This window comes from Pinus tabuliformis, chromosome 3_1 (genome assembly GCF_031772625.1).
Source record: "Pinus tabuliformis cultivar Carrire ecotype Pingquan chromosome 3_1, CPIR1, whole genome shotgun sequence".
NCBI classification, from domain to species: domain Eukaryota; kingdom Viridiplantae; phylum Streptophyta; class Pinopsida; order Pinales; family Pinaceae; genus Pinus; species Pinus tabuliformis.
Genome location: NC_142301.1, coordinates 689,974,573 through 689,998,099, shown reverse-complemented (window position 1 = coordinate 689,998,099; position 23,527 = coordinate 689,974,573). Strand labels below are relative to the sequence as shown.

Sequence of the window (23,527 nt, the reverse complement as noted above, 5' to 3'; positions counted from 1 at the left end):
ACTTCCTGGATTCACGATAGCTTTACTAGTGTGGTTGTTTTCAACTTCTTTGATTCCTTAGATTTACTAGTGCATGTTATTTGCTTGCTTTTAATTTTTACAGACCTTAAGTGTAAATTTATCTAAGTTGAATCTAATGGCAACAATGTCGGAAGTTACTGATAAATACCTCCCTTTTAATGGGAACCCTAATCCTCTCCCTGATTTTGCAAATGTCGGTCCTCCTTATATGGCTACATTGTCACTTCCTAGATTCACGATAGGTTTACTAGTGTGGTTGTTTTCAACTTCTTTGATCCAAAATACCCAAACTATTCCACCTCAACTGAGTACATCATCTTAACATCACCAGCCTCTTGTTGACCCTTTACCTTCTTCACCCAACACGTCCTCCTCTCTTTCTTCTTCTTCACTTGGTAAAAGCCTTGATGCTAGTAACCGGGTGACTAAGAAGAAGAAGAAAGGGAAGAAGAAGAAGAAGCAAGATAAAAAATATGTCAACCAAGCAAATGGTCATAGCTAATGGAAATGTTGAAGAAACTTCTAGCATGCATCGCAAGCCTAGATACCCTTGCAAGCTTTGTAAGGGTGACCACTTCCTTATTGATTGTCCTGGTATTCCTAAGGTCTTGGAAGTATGGTCAAAAAATTCTTATCAACCTACTATTGATCCATCAACCAATGATTGTGAGGTTCATGAGAAAAAGGGTAAAGTTCGGTTTCCTGGTAGGTTATGCAAAGGGATTCATCATAGTCATCATTGCCCTCATATGGATGAAGCCTCAAAATTGTTGGAAAAACTTACTATTCTACAACAATTTCCAATTGGTTATCGTAAACATTCCCTCAACCTATCGTCAGTTGACAAAGTGATTGATCTAATTCCAAGTATAGTCAATCCCACTCTTCCATTAGAGTGAAACACATATCACTCAGGTTGATGGGTCATCAGTTGATCAAGTGGTCAACTTGATACCATCCTCAGTTAATCTCGCTCTCCCTTTAGAGAGTTGATCCCACTCAGGTTCTTCTTGTTACTTCAGATTCTTCTACACATGGGAGCATTTCCCCTGTTTTCATTGAGCCCCTCCAAGTAATGAGGCTATTTTCTTTGATCGGAGTAGATTGACATAACCTCGTCTTCCTTCTTCCACCCCTTTCCAAATCATTGTGAAAGCATATGGTAAGAATGTGCGTCGCACAAATGTGGATGAAGGTGCTTCTGTCAGTATTTTATCCTCATCTGCTTAGCAAAGCATTGGGTTCCCCTCAGTGCCTATTACACAAAATCTTTTGGCTTTTAACAGAACCATTAGCGAGCCTTTAGGGATCCTTCCTAAGTTACCTATTACTCTGGAAGGTAAAACTGTCTGTATTGATCTTATGGTAGTCCAAGGCCCCTTAGATTTCAATTTGCTCCTTGGGCGAGACTATGTCTATGCTATGAAAGTTGTCATATCGAAACTCTTTCATGTGATGTCTTTTCCTCACAATGGAAACATTGTGACTATTGACTAGCTTTCATTCGTTGATCTTGATTCGACTACCAACCATTCGAAATCCCTCAATGTTCCTTATATGCAAGTCGTATCCGCCTCGCCACGGGTTAATTATGTGGCCACCAGTCCCGTGTTTTCAATTACCGATGCAAGCGAGCCTCTCACTATTTGATCGACTTCTTATGACTTAGATCCAGTAATTGACATAGGGAATCTTATGGGGGAATTGAAATGGGTTTTCTTACCCCTTTTGATTCTCTTCAGATGGATTCCTTTCAGAGAGCTATTCTTCCTTCTGATGAAGATCTCTTGAAGGCCATGGTCAGGAATTATCCCTTGTCATGTGTTTCTTCCAAATGGAATCCATGATCCAAGTCACTATGAGGATCGTTCTTTTACTATGTCAAACTAGCTACAAAATGAAACAAATACCCAAGAGGACAGTGCTTTTATTGTGTCAACCTCATTAAAAAATGAAACAAATATTTGGAGCATAGTTCCTTTTCTTGTGTCAAGCTCATTAAAAAATGAAACAAGGTCCCATGAGCATAGTTCTTTTCCTGTGGCAAGCTCGTTAAAAAATGAAACAAATCCTCCCCTAATTTAAGTCGAGTCTTTGACTAGATCTCGTAAATATTGAGTCGACTCTTTCATCTGATCTCATAAATGAACCTTCATTTCATCCGCCTATTAGTAATCAGTAGTCTACTCAGGGGGATCAAACAAAGCTTGGGGGGCATGTACCTCTGCAGGTTATGCTTGGGGGACATTAAAACTTATCTCAAGCATAGTTTCCTCTCTATTTCAAGCTTGTTTAAAAATGAAACCACTCTCAAGCATAGTTTTTCTTTATTTCAAGCTTGTACAAAAATGAAACCTATCTCGAGTCCATTTTGGTTGTTATTTTCAAGACTCGTTAAACTCATGAAAATCTTCAAGGCTCGTTAAACTCATGAAAATCCCGAGCATCTTTTGCTATCTTTTCATGCTCGTAATACGTACATGAAAATGTCAAGTTCTTTCTGTCTTTTTCTGCTTGTTAATTAAATTGATAGTCGGTGATAACAAGTAAATTTTTATCACATTTTCGAACTCGTTAAAAACTTATGAAAAAGCAAAACAAGGAGTTCTCTTTATGCCCTTTCTAGACTCCCTAAACATGAAAAGATCGTCAAGTACTTGATTGCTCGAACTCATAAAAGTAAATGAACAACCGCCTATTCAGTGTAAGTTTACCCCTTTTACGGACTGAATTAGACTATTTACGAAAAAGGTATACGTTGACTAATCATGGTCATTAGAGTTCTCTGCTACATTATTTTACCCTTTTTTGGGCTTGGGGGACTCAATTTACAAAAAAGGACACTATGGAATTTACTTATGTTTTTCTCCCGACTCCCTAAAACTGAAAAACGTTGAGCTTTACTTTATCCGGACTCGTTAAAATTTATGTTGAAAGAGCTAAACAAGTTTTCTTTTGTCTTTTCAAAACTCTCTAAACATGAAAAAGACATCAAGTTACCCCTTCACTGGACTCGTAAAATTTAAACAGTTCAAGACTCGTTAAGCATGACAAGACCGAACCACTCCTTCCTAGGGTTCATTAAAAATACTTCGAAGGACTCATCCAAAGGATGAGCTTACAGGACAAGCATATGTTATCCTCCTCAAGCTTGTAAAAAATAAAGAGGTACTTGCTAATAATGGTGGGGAAAAGTGAGAAAGAACCTTTGTTTTTGTTTTATAAAAGGCAGTATGTCGCTCTTGAACATGACACTCCGTCACTTTTGTGTCTGGGTTGGGAAATCCATTTGCCTCTCAGTTGACCATACCTCATTGAAAGTCTTCAGTTGGTTTGGGTATTATTTTTTAGTCAAATGCTACCAAGTCATCATGTCGTGTCTCTGATATGTTCAAGAGAAGTCCAACCTCAGTCAAATTACTTTGTCAGTCATAGCCTTCACTTGCATCAACCAACCCCGAGTCAATCTTGGATTACTCTAAACTGATTGAACTTGACATGAGTTTCGTGTCATAGGCCCTCCTGCGACGAGTCACTTCCTATCGACTTCAACTCACTATCTAGGAAGTTGATCTAGAAACCTTCAGTACCTTGGAGCCTGCATGCCTTAATGGTAGGTTTCTCACCTTTGACAATAGGTTCTCATCATTGACCTTCGATCAAATGATTCTATGAGTGTTCGACATCAGCACATCGATTCACACTTCATAGATTGTATTGGAAGTACCTTGAGAACCATTGTCATTATTGGTGGTTTCTCTTGCGCTTGTTAATGGTTCACATCATTGACCAGTAATCAAGTCGTTTCTACCATGTTCGACTACGAGACATCTACTCACGTGGCTAGATTCGTACTACGAATCGAGAGATGGAGATCAAGACCCTGGATCTAGTTTCATCCATCCAAGCTATGTGGAGTTATTAAATATTCCTGATTGTAAACATAGATCCATTGATGGCTACGTCCATACTATGTCTTTTGTTGACATGGATCTTCACATGTATTTCCGTGCTGGTCCTTTGAGACATTTTACTCTGACTAAACAGGAAGGCCTACCTCAGCGATGATTATATATTGCATTGTAACATTTGATTGATTGTTTTAGGTCTTCGACTACAATCTCTAACCCAAACCTTGGCATGATAAAGTGCTTCAGTCATCAAACATCTCTTCTGACTTTGCACTTTATGGGGCAATCTGTTACACGTCATTTTGTCGCATTAGGCAAATGACCATCGGTTTGGATCTTTCGCTATCCATAAATGTGTCCCAAAGCATTCCCTTGCAAAGTTAGAATCCAAACTATTCCAAAGAAAGTGAAATTACTGAATCTCATTGTTCAAAACCCTGTTTTTGGCTTCCTACGTAGTTCCTTAGTCAATCTTTGCGCATGCGCAGGAGAGTCCATTAGAAACTGCGCACACTGTGACTTGCACACGTGACTTAAAAAATGTAAAAAAAAAAAGTAAGTCTAGAAGCATTATTACTTGTATCTATTCCAACTAACAAGCTTTGAATGTGTACCTGTTCAGCCTTGATCCCTCCCATCATGGAGATACTCCCTCTCTTTGTGGAACCCCTATCCCACCATTAGTGGATCTCGTCCCTTGGAAAATGGATCCCAAACTTCCCCTCCTTAGCCTATAAAGCTAACACAGGCCTGATATTGGAGGGGACGGTTGGAAGTAGGCTTATGCTACTGGAATAAGGTTGGAAGGTTATTTATTCAAGGAGTGGGTTGGAGATTGTGAGAGGGGACTTGCACCATCAAGGCTTCATGGTTGTAAGTCTATTCTCCATTTGGTTAATATAAAGGCAATTGTTCTTTCTCAATTATATATTTGTTGATACAATTTGTAGGATTCCTTGATCACCTACATTAGATTATGATTGCATATTGATCCATTTTGATATGTGCTTGAGTTAATTAGTTCATTTATCTCTTATGCTATATACTGGATGTTTTGAGCACTTGTATATTTCTGTATATGCAAATCTCCTTCAGGACATCTCAGAGAAGATGTGGGAAGCAATGGGAAGATCTTTAAAGCATCGAGGAGAAGCGGATGGTCGAAAGCTCTAAACAGGACTTCATCAGGCATTTCGATTTAAACAGTAAGTGACTTCTATCATAGTATTTGTTTCAATCAATCGTAGTCTAGAGAAAGGTAGCAGTTCCTGGTTGTTTATTACTAGATTTCTCTGAGCTCTAGGGAGATCACTCTTGTCTGCAAGAGGGATAAGTCCACATAACACCCAGATGTCCCCACGTCCCCGGAGCGCAAGGAAGCACGGGGGCATGTTTCCCAAGTGGGGGGACACAACCCCATAGAACACTGGGACTCTTACCTATGTCATATCCTATTCAACTTGATAACTATGCCATTGGGTGAACAAAATGGGGGAATTGATGGCTTGACTAGGAAGGTACCTACCTAGGAGGAGTGTTGGGCATGTGATATATCACTTGAAGGTTGGACACATAACTCAAGGAAACTTGGGTCAAGAAGCATACCTCACGGAGGTTGGTGATGGACCCAAACACATGTTGAGGAGCATTGGAGCCTAGTGACTATTACCCACCAAAAGTGGGTAACACCAAAGGAAAAGAAATTCTCCTACTTTGGACAACTAGCTAGCCAACAACCCTATGCATTGCTCAATATATGATGCTATGCCACATTTCTCTGCCATTTGCATCGATCAATCACCTCTTATCATCTCACATTCTTCTTGAAGGAAGGTGGGTCACCATTCGAGATGTACTTTAACCATTTTGTAATCATGTGCTTTAACTTAATGTTTTGGGCATTTTAACATGGATAAAGGCGTGATCTCGATGATTGACTGATATTGAATGTAACTTGTTCTCTCACCTTACTAGGGGGGTTAGTCTTTGGCCCTAGTCCAACGGGACCTCCTCTGAGGCCTTAAGGTTATAGGAGGGGTGTTACTTGGGAAACTTGGATTTAAATAATTTTTCCATGACAATTTCATACTTAACACTCTTCATAATTCCCTTGATTTCACATCCATCTATCGGGTTTGTTGTCATTAATTCATTGCGATTGGCACCCTCATATCGACATCCTTGAGTTACGGTCGGAAAACTTTGCCCTAGAGGTTGATGTAGTTAAAAGAAAATTTTGAGCATAAGATGGCCACAATGAAAGGAAAAGAAAAATTAAAATGAAAAAGATGGTCGAGACATTAATTAATGCATAAGCAAAATCCTAGCATGAGCTCTATGCCCCCTGCATTATCTATCACTCGGTTCTTGAGCACTAGATGCTCCATCACATAGTAAAGGAACCCTTGCATGTCCCAACCCTAATGAGACAGAAGCTAACTCATCATTAAGGGGTAAATCAATGCTACATCATTGAAAGAAAGCTTGGACACTTGAATTATTCTCCTTACCAAAGCATTATCAAAAAGAAGTAAAAGGCACACCAAAGGCATGGAAAAAGTAGGCCAAGGAATGGAGTAACTCATGCCTCCACGATTGCTCCCTCCATACATCTATACACTCAAGATCATGGGCCTCCATCAATTGGTCCCATGACCATGGCACTTAGCCATGAAACATTTCCCCTTCGTTGCCTCCACTATCACGAACACCTGTGAATTGAAGGGTCAATAGTAGTCAAAGATGCCCTAACGAATCAACGTTCAGCAATCAAAGTACCTCCAAATCAACTCGGTCAATAGTCAAGGAACTCGGCCTTCTTTGCTAGTCAAAACAACCCCAAAACAAGTCGGTCAAAGGAGAGAGAATTCACAGTCAAACTTAAAATCTCCTATGGTCAAACTATAGTCAAAGGTCTACGGTCAACCCCAGTCAAATAGCCCAAAAAAGTTCGCTTTCTTCACCAAAGATTTTTGCCTCCCAAAATTAAAACTTTCCAAGTCAAAGTTAGTTAACAGCGAGTTAAACTGTCCCCAATCAGAAAGTCAACGCAAATAATTTGGATTGCCAATCTTCCCTTTGCACGTGTGGAGTCAACCTACAATTTCAGTGGTATGAACCAATCATGTGAGGAGCTAAGTCACAGGACATGTCCTTAGGGGTCTCGTGTCTCGTATTTCGTGTGTCAGACACAATACGACCCATAAAACGTGTCCAACATGATTTTCAACGTGTCCTGAAATAAGGACACCTCTTTGCATCGTGTCGAACACATGCCCTAACATGCCCTGATTTGAGGACGTGTCACACTAAAATCCCAATGTAAAGTGTTGCATCTTGATTTTTTTTCATTTTTCTGTCAATTTCGTGTCCGTTCGTGAGGCATTCGCCAACATGGATCTTAATGACCCAGTGCTAAAGCTAGTGACTTGATAATGAGTCTCTTGAGGGGTCATCCTCCACACCAACAAATGCAACAAGAGATCTTGGATTGGAACGGGCACAGAGGAGGAGGATGGAGCAGGGTCAGATGGTAGTGGCAATGATGGTGATTATGACATGGAGGACCTGGACTATTGACAGGGTCATGACCAGTGCCACTGACGAGATATGATATTCCTACCTATTTTGTACCTATTGTATTTTGTATTTTCTAGTGGCATTCCCTTGGTATCCATGTAATACATTTTGATTTTGATGACTTAATGAAAAATCTGCAATTTATGGTTTTAATATCTAAGCTATGCTTCTAAATTTCTAATTTACATCATCAACCATGATATTTTTAAATTTCTAGTTTCTTATGTACTTGAACAATTGTTAATAACATGAATTGTGAACATCATTGATGTAGTAATTAATAAACTAGCTAGTTCTAATATTGTAAAACTGTAGATACTAAATTAGTAAAATACTAAATAGACAGCATCACAATTCATATTTGTAGATGTTCTAATTTCTAAAAAATATGGATTCAGGCATTATATTGCAGAATTTTTTAAATATATATATATATATATATATAACGTGTCCCTGTGTCCTGTTTCCGAGGTCGTTGTGTCTCGTGTTGAATAGTCGTATTTACGTGTCATGTGACTCAAGTGAGGAGAGAGAAGATATGATGTGCGAGTGATGCTCCAAAGTGATCTGACATGATGTGTATTTATATGCATTGGAGGAGACCCAATTTGTCCCTTAGGCCGACCTAAACTTTTGTGCACGTGGGTTTTTCATTAAAAGTAATATTTTTCCTTGACCAAATCAAATTCTTCCAAGGGCAATGAGGGTCTTCTATGGATGAGGAAGGTTGTCCAAAGGAGGGAATTTGTCCTTGATCTGCCAAATTAACAGTGGGAGTCTCTGCTACAACCTAGCTAGGCCCTACATCAATGCAGCCGGCCCATCACTGTAATAAAAAATTTAAAAGCTAAGCCTAAAGGCTAGAACTGTAAAAAAATATTGATATATGACTAGCTATCTCAATGGCCAAGAATAATTCTAGAAGAGCATTGGGGTAGATAGTAAAATTAAAAAACTGGATTATGACAGTTTAAAACCTTGAACAATGAATGATACATCCCTTTAGCTACGCAAACTATTGGAATTTTCACACACCCCGGGTCTGGTCTATGCCTTAGCTAGGAACATAAACACACTGAAGATGCCCAACTTTAAACAACTTTGCACAGCGGAATATAACAGCAATGAGATCAATAACAGTACACAGTATTTATGGGCCAAAACACATTCCTTATTAGTCCTTCAATAAGAAAACCTCAGGGCTCCCATACCAGGGATCATGGCCCTTTACAAACCCAGTACAATGCTAATACACAGTCAGTCCTTTGACTGATAAGTCAGGACTAAGGCCAATTCCTTTAGGTCCTCATCTGCCCACAATACAGATGCATCTACAACTATCAAATCACACAGCTGTAGCACTACTTAGGGCTTAACCAGCCCACCATAAATCATCAAACAACAAACTAGTACTACTTACCTAGGGATGCTCCTTTATCCCACAGTCCTCTTGTTGTCCACAGGGTCTACTCCTTTAGACCTTTGTTCCACTTGTTATTCTTGCTATCAGCCTTACAAGTCCTTTGGTAGGCCTCCTTAGCAGCCCAGCCTCCAAACCAGCCTCTGCCAGCCCTTGCTCAGACCTCAGCCAGCTCCCCCTTGCTGCTATAGCCTTCTAACAACTCAACCAGCCCTTTTCCTCCTTGATCAACCCTGCGGCCAGCCACGAGACTGCCCTCCGCCTCCTCCTTAACTTATGTCTAGTTGATCTGGGCACTTCTAAGCCTCAGCTGTCCTGTTGTAGGCCTCAGCCTACCCTCAACAGCCCTCAGCATCCTCTGTTTACAATTCCTGAGGCTCTCGGCCTACTCTTCTAGATCTCGGTGCCCTACTTCAACCTGCAGCCAGACTTATCCACCTCAGCCCAGCTTCCTTCTTGCTGTGGTCTATTCTGCTAGCCTACATCAGCTCCTTAGCCTCCCAGTTTTGGCATTACACAGGCCTGCAACTTCTCACTAGGCCTTCAGCTGCCTCTCCTTCTACAGCATCCAACTCGGCCTCCTTTATGGCACGTCTGAACTGTTTCAGACTCCTGGCCAATCCCTTTCCCTGTCTGTGATAGGCTCTCGGCCTTCTCCCTACTTCAGCAGATCCACGGCCCTCTTTGACTAGACCCTTGCTGCCATCACAGGCCTTAACCAGGCCTCTACGAGGTGTTTCTAGGCCTGTGGCACTTCCTTGCAAAGCTTCAGCCCTAATTCAGCCAGTGAATGCCCTAAACCTCACAGAGCTCTGCCCTCCTTGGCTTGCTGTGGCTCCTTTTGCTTTCCAGCAGCTACATCCTTTTAGCCTCCTCCACACAAGTGAAGTCCTTCTAACTTGATGTGATCTCTAGCCTATCCTTTGGCTTCTATTTATATTTTCCATTTGGTGACTTAGGAGGCCTCTTTGTCCTCCAAGAGACCCCACTACAGTATTTTTGTATTTTGGGCCATTAATTCTTGTATACTGTTATTGATTTCACTGCTGTTATATTCCGCTGTGCAAAGTTGTTTAAAGTGTAAATCTTCAGTGTGTTTATATTCCTAGCTATAAGGCATAGACCACACCTGGGGTGCATGGAATTTCCAACACAAACACAGGCCACCCCTTCTTTGTTGTGCAAATTCTGGGAAGTGAAATCATTTTAGCCTGTGCAAATTCATGAGTACTGGTCCCCTCTCTTTGCATCAAAGGTTGTACCAGGTATTGGTAATGGTAAGAATGGTTGTCGTGTTCATAAGAGGAATTAGCATTTGCAGATAAGAGAAATGCAAGTGAAGGAAATACAAACAGGCAAGTAATATGAGGTGGTTTGAGTTTAGGTAAGCTCCCTGTGGACCCTTCTTCACTTGAACCATATATGTTTCCCTTTTCTTAAGTCACTTCAGGAATCATTTCACATGGATACCATATATGTTTCCGTTTTCTGAAGTCATTTCAGGAATCGTTTCACATGGATTGAAAAGGTTCCCAGCCTTAGGCAACCGTTTCCTTCCATAGGATACAATCCTAGGCAATTCTGTTCACTCAATCCACATCCATTCAGACTAGAAACAGATCCATAAATCAGAAACAGATCCAACAAAAAAATCATCAAACTTCCCGGAATTTGATCCTGACTGGTGATTCAGTGGTTCCATGCGATTCAGGTGCAGGTGAGAGTATGCCTAGGGGTAATTCTGGTAACTTTGCTGTGAACACTATGTTCCTATTCATTTACAATCCACATAGACCGCAATATCATGAAACTTTAATACACACCAAATTAAGACATACTGGTTTGTTTAGAAATATTAGTGAACATTAATGATAAAAACTTAAAACCATCCAAAAGCAACCTTTAATACGAATATTGGTAGGCAGAATCAGATACAAAAACACATTCAGTTTCCAATATTGACCACTAAAACAGCAGTTAAAAGGCAACAAAATAACAATAACATAGAACAATACATTCTCATTTGCACACACTTAATTATAGAATTGCAGGAAAGCTTCCGTACCTGCAACATTAGAAAATCCTCTTGTTTAGGAATATTATAAGGCTTCAACAAAAATAAGCTACAAGGAAAAAATGGGGAAGGAATATCTATTATATCCTAAGTTAAGAATACTTAACAATAATTCTACTATTTTCATTGATGTTCAACTTAGTAAGGCAAATTTCAACAGTCATTCCCATGTACTCCAGCAAATGTCAATAGCCATTCCCATGGTTAGAAATGGCTTAACAGCTTATAAATTAATTGAAGAAAGCAGCAAAAATCAACAAAACAGTTCCCAAATAATATGTCAGAAGTTAACAAATTCTAGTATTGCATGGAATGATTGGCTAAACTATAAAAGTAAAATTCGTTACACAATGCAGAAAATTTACAACTTGAACAGTTTCTTATGCTTATCATATGGGCCATGAAGTGTATTGGACATCAATATGCTTGTATGATCTCTCTTTTAGGAGTTTCTTATACATTTCATTGAAGTTTGGCACTAAAGAAAGGCCATTACAACCTACTAAATATTAAAAAAAACACTAAACAGAACAGGACAATTTCAAATTTAGATTTAACAATGTCAAGAGGAACAATAAAATAACTTCTCTATCGTGCTACATTCAAACTCAACAATTACGAAGCAACAGGTCAAAGATGGGCCAAAATAACTGTAAAAGGTGATAGATGTGGGGCCATGACTTCTTCAAAAGCAAAAGGACTACAGGATCTATTATCATTCATAAAAACAGAGATCATGGCAAGCTTAGAAGAACAATAACAAAGGTACCTTTAACAACGACAACAGACTTTACTAACAGTATCAATGCAACGGAAAAGTGAAAAGATTCTGAAAATGTGAGGACCTAGTCCAGGGAAAATGAAGTATGGATACTAGGATGGTCAAACTTTATCAAGACAAGTACATTAGAATGGCTTTGGATTATCCAACACAGTACTAATAACCAAAAAATAAGAGTATGAATGTTTGTTGCGTATTTCCATTTGTATTAAGAAGCATAAAACCAAAATGTCAGGATTTTTGAAAATTCTAATCTTAGGGATACTATTGAAAAGGACTGACTTTTTGAGGAATGAAATTCATTGCATAAGAGTACAGGGAACTTTATAAAAGGCATAGGAAATGAGAATGTTCTAGAGCACAAGCAGTTTCTAAAGTCCCAGATCTGCATGTTGACTTTCATCGGTTGAACATAAATTTCTAAATAACATGAAATATTTTGTTGCCATCGATATATATTTTGTAGAAAAAGACAATTGGGGATATCATGGGTGGTTGGGCAGAATGACTGTTATCTTCCCCACCCAGGTCCAAATCCTCCCTAGTGACATGATGAGCTATAATGCCTTGATGAATATTCTTGTATTGGCTTTGAGCCATATGAACTCTTAAGTGATTATACCTATGGGCTGGCCCGGTACCAGAAACCTCACTCTAGCCCTCAGGCTGAGAGGGAGGCTGATTTATTTCCTCGGTTTAATATATATATATATATATATATATATATATAAAAGCACTGCCATTACATTGTTTGAGAATAGTGAGTCAGAATAAGAGTGCATGGAGGCTCAAGCACATTTCCATTTTAACAATTAGAAAACGTGATTAATCGCACTTCTGGCATTTCAATTTTCTAGCCAGTGCTTCCACCAAACAACAAAATCAACAAAATAGAAAAAAGGAATTAGCCATCCAACAAACCAGTAAATATTGTTGAAATTGGAGGCTGATTTCATAATTGCTATGTCATCTGCTTTTAATAATAATTCTATATTATCGAATAAAAAGAAAAAAATCAGCTTAAATACCAGCCAAGCAATATTCTGACATTAGACAAGAAAAGCAATAACAAACTGACATCACAAGGATAACCAGATACAATACATATACATTAGCTTACTCAAAGAAGATTATAATTACTAAAACAATCTCTAAATATTTTAAAATGTAAATGCATGACCTATGATAATACAGAAGGAAGTGTGTAACCCAAGGGGTTGGCAAAACCAGTTGTTCCCAATGTTGTTGGGGATTTGGTTATTTCCATGTCTGCAGGTGCTGAGTTCAAACCCCTCTGGGTGAGGCACACTACTCTATGCCAAAACAGTTTTAATAGATAAGACACCCACAAATGTGGGAACATCCCTTGGGTTTTCCCACAGTTTTTCCTTGAAACCAAAAGAAAAAAGAAATATATGAACAAGAAGCAAATAAAATACAAGATACAATCTCCTAAGAACAGTTGTGATACCAAATTATAAACCCAATTAAATATCCAATTTTCCCACAAGAAAATGATCCCAATATTTAGAGAATAGATATGAATTATTGATGAGTAGGAAAAATAAAACGATTTACATAAAGCAACCAAAAACTTAGAATTCAAGAGCCAAGACGAACATCTACATAGTGTGAGAAACAAGCTCAATACAACTCAGTACTTACCTGACGACGAAGAACGTGGAAATAATTGGCAGGGGTTGTCACATTTACAACTTGCAAATTGCACTCCTGAATTTGCTTGCTTAATGTAGGATCCATCTCAGGAATAACAAATGGATTGTCGTCACTCATCTGAAACACAAATTAGTAATTAAGTACATTTTGAGGATATGAAATTAGTTACATAAGGATGACTTAAAAGAGCATTATGTTACTTGAAATAAAATAAGAAGTTTTCCGGCTGTGCAAACAAAACGAGGCTATTCATAGATCAAAAGCATATATTTAAAAATCTACCACAACAAATTTACAATTTTTTGGAATTATTACATCTTATATTTCATTAAATTACAAAGAAAAGATACATTATTCGGTGTTACGTTACTGGATCAAGGAAAAATCCTGAGAGATTCTCATTCCAACAATGGAGTGAAAGGGCTAACATGTTGCAACTTGCAATAGAGTCCAACACTTTTCCAAAACTGCCTATACTAGCATGCTGCTGAATGTTTAAAATTTTAGATACTATTATTGTTGCTAATTCACCCAAGAAAATCATAGTATCATCTCCATTAACAGTTTCCTAACAACACCTTTTCCACAGGAAGGAGATGCATGTTAATCATATGGTGATGCATATACACTTTCCTCCTGGTCTAATCATCCATTTGTCTCCAAAGATTCTCCCTTGCCACTGGAGGGGGGAACAAAAGGCATGGTGTACCTTTTGTCCCTTGCCCAGAATCTTCATCCTACCTTGCAATCCCACAATGCATGCTCAACAATTTCAGGCTTCTGGAAAATCATAGAATAGCCATTTGTGAAACCAGGGTGATGGAGTCTATCCTCGAGCACAAGATATTGTTGAGAGCTATCTAAACAACACCGTGGACTTAAAAGATGAATGAGCTCACCATATATAATTGTACCTTCATATCCAGCTGACCTCACTGTCCTCGACAGCCAATCTTACCTTAAGCCTAAAAGTGCATGAGGAGGAATCTTGAGATAAAATTCCTTGGATTGATAATTTAAAAGGGACTTCCCATAGGGACACTTCCAATCCTTCAATATGGGCCCCACAGCTTGTAAACATTTTTGAACAAGTATCCAAGATGACATTATGCTGAGCTAAGAAGACCTCCTTGTCAGCTGAAGTAATCATTGACCTCACCTATCTGTTCTCCAAGGCAGTCAATAGCCAGAACTTTTATTACACAAACCCACCAAGTGCGAAATATCTTTTCTTTCCAGCAAATTTAAAAGCATATTACTTCCACTGGGTGTGTATGTGATTAGAAGGGAAGCCATGAACCTCATTCAAGCTCTACAGACATATGACATTCTGCTTTCAAGATTGAAAGCCGTGATAAAAAACTATTATGATTAATATATAACATGCCAGAAAACACAACTTTAAACAACTGAGAGATACAGAATTGAACTAGCAGTTATAAATGAAATTTAGTATTTATTAACTACTGGTCACATGTTCATCAGTTACACACACCACACTAAGTATGCCCTGGCATTGAAAACTACTTTTGAATACCTTCTTGGATTTGATCTAGGGTTGCCGGGGGTTGATCCAATTTCAAAATTATCACTTACAAAGTTACAATTTCCGGGAAGAACCTACTCAAAAATACTATTATTTCAGAAAGTCATCTTCAATTGTTGCTTTTTCTTTACAGAGTCATGTTCATTTTTAAAACAATTGTGATAGCTATTGATCTGATTCCAAGATGCGAATCAGACAACAACCTAAACAATATTGAGCTGATTAAGAGCATGGAGGCAGTAATAAAACGAAGCAACATACTGAATGCACAAAGAAAAATTAGAACAAAATAGTGTTTTTATTACTGTGTATATTTTGTATAATGCTCTATTAAAGAAAGTGATAAAAAGAAAATATGTTCTATTACTATATTGGGTATCAAACATAATATACATAGGAATTATATGCATTTACAACAATGCTCATTCAGTTGCCAAAAATAGATGAACTTCAAAACTACCAATGACTATCCATATCCTAGTGTACCACGGATTGTTATCTCTGAGTTAGGGCCTGGAAACTTTGGCCTAAGACGTGATGCAGCCAAAAGAAAGATAAAAACATATGAAGCCACAAACAAAAGAACATGAAAATGCAAAAGATGGTTGGGATATGTAATACGCATGTAGAAAAAAGCCTACCATGAGCTCTACCCCCCTCATTAGCAATCACCTAGTTCTTTAGCACTTCATGTTCTATCTAAATCAAGGAACTTATGAATGCCCTGTTAACCACTAGAGTGACGTCTGATGATTATCCACACCCTGCGGGGAATTGTAATAAGTGATATTCATAATGATGAGTTTTGAGTCTGTAACAGGCCTAGGATGTTGGGACTCGATCAGCAAACAAATACATCTTGAAGTGTTTTTTTATCTAGTCAATTATCCTTTCTTTTTCACAGGCGAATAATTTTCTGGGGTTTTTCACTCACGTTTTACCCCAAAGTCAGGGTGACGGTTTGAAGGTTGAGCCCCTAACACATCTTAATGTCTAGAATCGATGTATATTACCATACTAGATCACAGGAAAAAAAAATTGTGGAATTTGGTTAGGTCTAGGTAGTTATTTTTTAATTTTTCAAATTTTTCGCACTGTGGAAATTGCTAATAAAATTATACTTGTAATGTAATAAGTGATGTCTAGAGAAATTGTATGGGGTTTGAGTAATGAAATTTGCATCTCTCACCCTCAACTTTCTAATATGACACACTTTCATGAGTTAAAAATGTGTTTTGAACCCTCAAAACCCACTTTTTCTAAGTTTAGTGGGAAATCTGGCAATTAATTAAGCCAAAATTAAATAAATGGAGTAAAATAAATATCCACACATGCTAAATGTTGTGGAAATGAGGTGGAAAATTATGGGGGAGTTAAAGTGAAGTGGACTACTAAAATCAAGGAAAGGACATGTGCTCAAATAAAATCGAATTTCTAGCATTAAAGGAGAAAGTTGTTGACTTGGAAATTCGAATTTGTGAAGTTAATGCACATATGGGAGGATTTGGGAGAATACTTGGTGGAGATTTTTGTGGGAAATTGTCCCCGCATGGGTTACCACCCATATACACTTGTCATTTTATCATAAAATTCGAATTTGGCATATAACAGAAGAAGAAAATGATGTCCACTTGCCAGAATTCGATTTTTACACTTGGAATTGGAGCTCCATTCAACAAATTCGAATTTCCCCTTGGGATTGTCACCTCATGCCACTTGTTTAATCACTTTTGCATTGGGATTGGCTCCAATGCCATTTTTCATTGTCATTCTTCATTGGGATTTGCTCCCAACTCTCTATATAATAAAGCCATGGGCTTTCATATTGTATCATGTAATAAGCAATTGGGCTTGAGGAAACTGTACCATTTTGTATTTGCATACTTTCTTAATATAATCAAGACTTTGGGGCTATCTGGTTGGTGTTTTCTTGGCATTATGAGGTGATGCCCTTTCATACTACTATTATTGTGTTTAATTTCTTTCGCATATTGAATTAATATTAGTTTATGCTTGTCATTATGCTTGGATTGAAGTGTGCAAGCTATCTTGCACATATCATTGATTTAGAGTAGTATTTTAGGGATAAGCTTGTCAATTCATTTTAGGAGGAACGTTTGGTTTATCTTATTCATTATATTGCTCTAATCTTGTACAAACTAATACGTGTTCAAGTGTCTAAGAAAGATCTTTTGTATTGTGTGTAGGAATCCATCTAAAAGTAGGAGAAATTTCAATTAGATCAACTCACTCCTAGAGTCACAGCGATCCAAGACTCGGCCATTTTTTCGCTCCAAATTTTCCATCCAACGAAGAGCAAAAGGGAGTTTTCTTAGTCTATAGCTACTTGATCATCCATTTAAAATTCAAAATACTTCTTTGGTTCTAGTTCTTTCAAAGTTATATCTCCTATTCAAGAGTCATTTCTAAAGTTAGGCAAGTATGGGGGTTCACTCCCATTACTTGAGCTAGTACTTCGTAAATTGAATTCTAAGTTTAGTTTTGGTTTCTTTTTCCCAATTTCACACTGAATTGGTATTTTTTTTGTGTTTTGCAGCCCATAGGCTTTAGCATTGGGCAACAAAGTGCTTTAGGAGAAGTTTTGGAAAACTACTCACTCGTGTGTATGCAAGACCCCCTCATGCTAGGGCCTGGAGTATGCCCTAAAACTGCTTCTGCTTGGCTAAGAGCTCGTCTTCCTCGGACGTAAGGAAACAGGTTAACGGCCCAAGACCCAGAGGCATCTGGCAAGAGTGAAAGCCTGCTCCCTTACGGACCACCAGCGGGTTATTTCAGGTGGCGTGGTTTTCCTTGATAACAGTGATGTGTCAACTGACATTCGCGGATAGCAGCCAGAGATGGCTGTCCTCACTGTTGGTTTGACAAACTGAGTTTGATAGGTTTTTCCACCTTTTGGAAAAAAAAAAAAAAAGACCCCCTCATGCTGTCCAAAGACTGATTTCTAGGGAGGCCATAAGCACTTGGGAGAGAGTTGCAAACTCATCTAGGCCGTGGGCTTTTTGAGCCTTGTGAATCTCTTTTGGAGAGTTTTTTCCATCTTCAAGTTTGCTATTGTTATATTTTTTGGGGAGAGAGTCTAGCTTTGTTAGAGTCTCATCTTTGTAAATATCTCTCTCGTATTGTGGGTTGCCCTCTTATAGGCATTTTTATCCGCTTTAAGCGCTAATAAAAGATAAAAAACAATGTTGGAGGAAGCTTGGGATTTTTCCCATGGCATCCCCCTTCCTCATTTAGAGGGGGGATTCTTGTGGGTGGTCTAATCTTGCTTTTAGTTTTTCTTAGCTTTCTAGCTTTTAAATTTCATATTGTGCATGCTTAAAATCAACACATTTCACTCCACATACAAATTTTTGCTAATCTTGTATTTAAATTCCCACATGCATACACTCTCAAGTTTTGCAAACTATTTCTCTCTGAAGCATTTGCATGCAACATTAGTTTAATTTGGGGAATTAACACAATTTGTATTTCATCTAGGCATTTTAGTAAGGAAGGCCCCAAGCCTCATTAAAACTTACCTCCAACTTAAGTTGGTTGAACAGATTTTTAGGGACCCTCTACCTCTATTGACTCCTCATTGTGAGATCCAAACATTTGGGCGAGGATGATGTCTGAGGACTAGAGTTCAATTGTAACTTTGTCTTAGCACTAATTAATAAAATATACCAAGAACTCATTTCATCATTTTTTTTTTGTTTGCAAAGTTCTTAAATTTCTTGCTATCTTGATGGTTTAAAGTCTCGCATGCAAATCTTATTTCAAGAGGCTCTTTGGATGCAAGCATTGTAATTCCTTTTAATTTTGTAACAAGTTTAATTTTTCTTGTACTTGAAAATTGACTCATCTTGTGGTTTAACTATTGTCATAAATGGTTGATTTCACTTTCAAGTACTATTATTTTGGGTTGCAAACTTAATTGCGTGTTGTCATCTTGGTCTAACATTTGAGTTATTTTTGTATCATTTTGAGCAAGATAGTTTCCATGCTTTGATTTGTAGACTTATTCATCTTGAAAGCATTTATACCCTGATGGAGCCCCCTGAGTTAGAGTTCAGCACATCTCAATAAATAAAGGTGAGCATGCAACATTAAAAGATATGAAGTTCTAATAGAAAAAGAATGCAATGGTGAGATCAAGCTCTTCCCGTTTCTCTTTCTGAAAAGTATTGTCCATTGGACCAAGTGCCATTGTCTTTCTTTTTGCTGCTTGTGCCCCATCAAAACTCTCAAATGGAAATTTGTTGATGTTTTTCCTCAAGAATGGAAGGGTATTATCATTCTTGTTTTTTTTAGATGTTGTTGCCACCTTTGCCATACCAGCATTGGCCTCTTTTTTCATTTCTTTCCTCTTAGCTAAAGGCACCTATGGACATGTTGCAATTTCACAACCTGGTAAAGCCAACAAATAAGATTTCACAAGGTAATATGTGCTTGTGAAATTATTGCTGCAATAGATGCATTTCCAAGCAACATTGCCTCCTCCCTTCAACTTGTTGCCCGACCCTTGCTCTCTTGTGACATACTTCCACAAGGGATCTTTGTTATCTTGAGCATGTTCTCTTCCCTCAACATTTGAAGTTGTTGTTGTAGCTCCACTTCCAATAGAGGGAACACTTGCAAACCCTGATGAAATTGGAAAAGGAGGGGCATCTCCAATGGGAACATTCTTCCCCTTCCTTTGCCCCTTCCCTTGCCCCTTCCCTACTACCCTTGATTGAGCCATGAATGTCGTAAAAAAATAAAGAAAAAAAAACACAAATTTGTAAAACAAATGCACAAGCAAACCGTTGTAAAAAATGCAAAAAAAATGGAGACAAAATGCACTTACCTGTTGTTTGAATCACCTCCAAAATGCTCCCACACCCTTTGTTATTTGTTCCCACACATCCACAACAAACTCATAGCAAGAGAGAAAGTCAAATGTGAAGTCAAAATAGGCCAAAACAACCCTTTATGGGCCGCGCGGCACTCAAAAGAGCAGACACGTGTCCCAGAATAAGGACACGATCTAGAGGACACGTGTCCCACCGAATCATGTCTGATTCGACTGATTCGAGATACGGGGGGGGGCGGGCTGAGGAACAAATCTAGTTTCTTAGCTAAGTGCTTATCGCTTCTAAGTTTTTTTAGAAACACCCCTCTAATTCTCATTTTGGCACCTTTCCAAGGATATAACTTCTTCATACTAATTCCTCTCTATTTTCTTTTTTCTCGAGTGTATATTTTTCGAGAACTACACATTAGCATCAACACATGCTATATTTGATGTCATTTGTAGTGGTTTCACATTAAATTGCACTTTGGGCCCATTGTTGTCTTTTGGCCTCTTCGTTTTTTTACCATATGATTTCATATATTGACATTTTTTTTAGTTCTATACAAGGTATCGGGGGAGCGGCTCCCCCCCCCCCAAAGCTGCTCCCGAGGCGCACTCCCTTTGGGAGTGACCCTTGGAGCGCACTCCCGAAATCGCTCCCAATTTTGGGAGCGCACTCCCTAAAAAAATTCGCTCCCTAGCCTTTTTTGCAAATTTTTTTGCAAAAACATTCCAAAAGCAATTTTTTTCAAAGAAACAATAAACTTTGAGTGGGGCAAACTAATGATCAAGCCTATGGCCCTAGTATTGATATGTGATTCATGGTAATGTTAAATTTTTAAAGTAAAAGTGACATTCTCAATAATCTTCATTTTCATCCTTTCACTTAAATTTTTAGCATTACCATGAAATTACTCAGGATGTTTGAGAGTGGTTCTGACCTCATTGGATTTCATATGGAGAAAGTAGAATTTTAGATCTCATTCAAAATCCAACAGACTTATCAATTTTTCAGGATTTCAGGATTGGGGGGATTGCAATGTTTCCATTGGGGTATGGAACTTGTATTTAATCAGGAGCACTAATCCCACTATGCACCTTGATGTTAGTGACATTGATTGTCGAACTCCTCTATCATGACCCTACTAAAAATGTACCCATCACTCAAACAAAATCTTGACTTGACAGACTACGTTTTTTCTATCTTATGTTAATGCTTAGAGGGTGATATTAATGACAAAGATCCCTATACAGATCCAGAGGTAATGACAAATATACCTTTGGATATTAATGCTTACAGGGTGATATTAATGACAAAGATCCTGATTTTCAACAAGATTTAGAAATTAGACATTTCTCGTGGCCGAGAGAGGCCCAAGCATTAGCAATAGATAATAGATTTACTTGTCTTTTCTAGTTTCTAGTAGTTTTTATAATTGTTGACTCTTTCATATTTATTATGATATTTTTTGTAAACAATATATGACAATTTAAGTCTGAAGTTTGAAGTTGGCAATTATAACTCATTGGTAATAAATTATGAATATGATGCTTCGTGAAAGTTGAAAGTTGTTTCATTTCATTTCGGTTTATAACATTTCATTTCATGTTAGAATTTTTATATAATTTTGGTGATCAATGACGATAAATGTTATGTATTGAATTTTGAAAGCTTGAAACTTTAAGATTGATGAATCATGAGACTCGATATGTTGTATGTTACTAATTTGTGGACGTGGTTGATGAAGATTATAACTTCTAGATGATTGATGTTATATGGTTCAAACCATGTTTTTATGCTTTTTATATCTAATTCATCATTCTACATGCTTTTGTTGACATATATCTGTGTTGCATGGGTACCCGCACCCGGGGGTGGGGTTCTCGAACCTGTCCCGGGTTCCCGCACCCAAGTACCGGATTCAGGTACGGGTTCTTCCCAGACGAACCCAGAAGAACCGGGTTCTTCAAAAAAAAAAATTGGGTTCTTTTCCTTTAACGGGTTCTTGGGTTCTTCGGGTGCTTGGGTTCTTGAGTTCTTCGGGTTCTTCGGGTTGGGTTCTTTGGGTTCTTCGGGTTCTTCATAAAAAAACTATATTAAAAATTTAATTTTCAAATAATTTTTTTTTATTGAAATTTAAAAAATAACTTATAACAAAGGTAAAACTTATAACAAAACCTAAAAAACCCTAAATCAATTCTTGTAAATCAATTTGGAATGAAACATTCTTCCACGGTCCTTACCATCAAAACCTGTGTTGCACGGGTACCCGCACCCGGTTTTTTAAGTTTTTTACAAGTCTTGTTTTTTAAGAATTCTTGTAAATCAATTTGGAATGAAACATTCATTCCCTAGCCAAATAACCATCAAATTATAAACTGTAAATGCACACATACAGGTTCAGACATTTTTGGTCAAATAGAAAGTAGGATTGAGACTAGCCATAAGCTGTAATCAGCTGATGTTGTTAAATGGCGAATGGCTATTTTGGACAATGGCTAAATTAAGTATCAAAATCTCCCAATTTCTCACAGCATTCTGATAACATCATGTTAAGATTAAAACTAGGAAAATATGCCTAAATCATATATGGTCTCTACACACTTGTACACCAAGTAATCTCTAAAAACTGCGAAGATGTTTTATGTTTAAATAATTAATATTCAGGCAGAGCTTCGCACTCAAAGACACACTATCCCTCAAGCCATCAGATGGCTGTTGTGCATTTTATTGGGAAACAAAGGCTGATAAGCGTGTTTTGTGGAAGGGTAAGGCTGCCACTGTTTTTGGGATTGCTTTACCACAGAGTACACCATGCATGGGGCAGGTGGATGATTAGACATCAAGAAAATTCTAGACCACTATCAGGTTGAGAAGAATCTCCTATGAAAAAATTGTGTTTTTATATGGGAGAGACTAAACATTCAAAGCAAAGTTACAAGCTCAAGCTCCAGCCAGAATGAGCAATTTCAATAAGGAGAGAAGCTGTCTTGAAATTAGAGCAGGAGGCAGAAATGCTAACACTCCTTGGCTGTGTAGGAGGAAGGGTCTGTACAACCACAGCCTGATTCATTGATAGGCATCCTTGCAAATGAACCTAAGCTGCATAGTTATTTTAAAGCCTGTGTGTGACAAAATTTGTCCCAAGTTTCACCAAAATCGCTGAGTCTAGCATTTATCCTAGTATGCATTTTGAATTTTCAGTTTTAGTAGTAGCCTTGAGCTCTCTCACATAGCTGTCACAGTGTCATGGTTACACGGAAAAGATTCCAAAGAACAGTTTTTTGGTGATAAATTTTGAAATTTCAATGTCAATGTTGAATGTTCAATGATGTGCATGTTTAAATGATTATCATTAAAGTTTTCTTGTTTAAAGTTGAAAAAATATACAAATTCAAATTTCATATATATTATTAATTATAAATTTATAATTTATAAAATTTAATTATTAAAATTTAATATTATTATATTACCCGACGAACCCACGCACCCTGTTTCCAAAAATGTCGTCCCCGTCCCCGTTCCCGCACCCATGTTTCCTGGCAACATAGACATATATGCATCAAAATATATAAAAATATATATTATATAAAAATTCGCTCCTGATTCGCTCCTGAACCAAAAGCTTTTGAAAATGTCGCTCCCCGCTCCCAAGTAACCTTGGTTCTATAGGAAAACAA

At 37.9% G+C, this 23,527-nt stretch overlaps 1 protein-coding gene across 1 annotated transcript in view; it reads right to left on the bottom strand.

The window, feature by feature from the left end:
• LOC149189005 (uncharacterized) overlaps positions 1 to 23,527 on the bottom strand; it is a 108,739-nt gene that overhangs the window by 19,049 nt on the left and 66,163 nt on the right. The window contains exon 6 of the mRNA XM_089411746.1: positions 13,452 to 13,580. Within this exon, the coding sequence (XP_089267872.1) occupies positions 13,452 to 13,580 (129 nt within the window). The remainder of the gene's footprint in view (positions 1 to 13,451; positions 13,581 to 23,527) is intronic.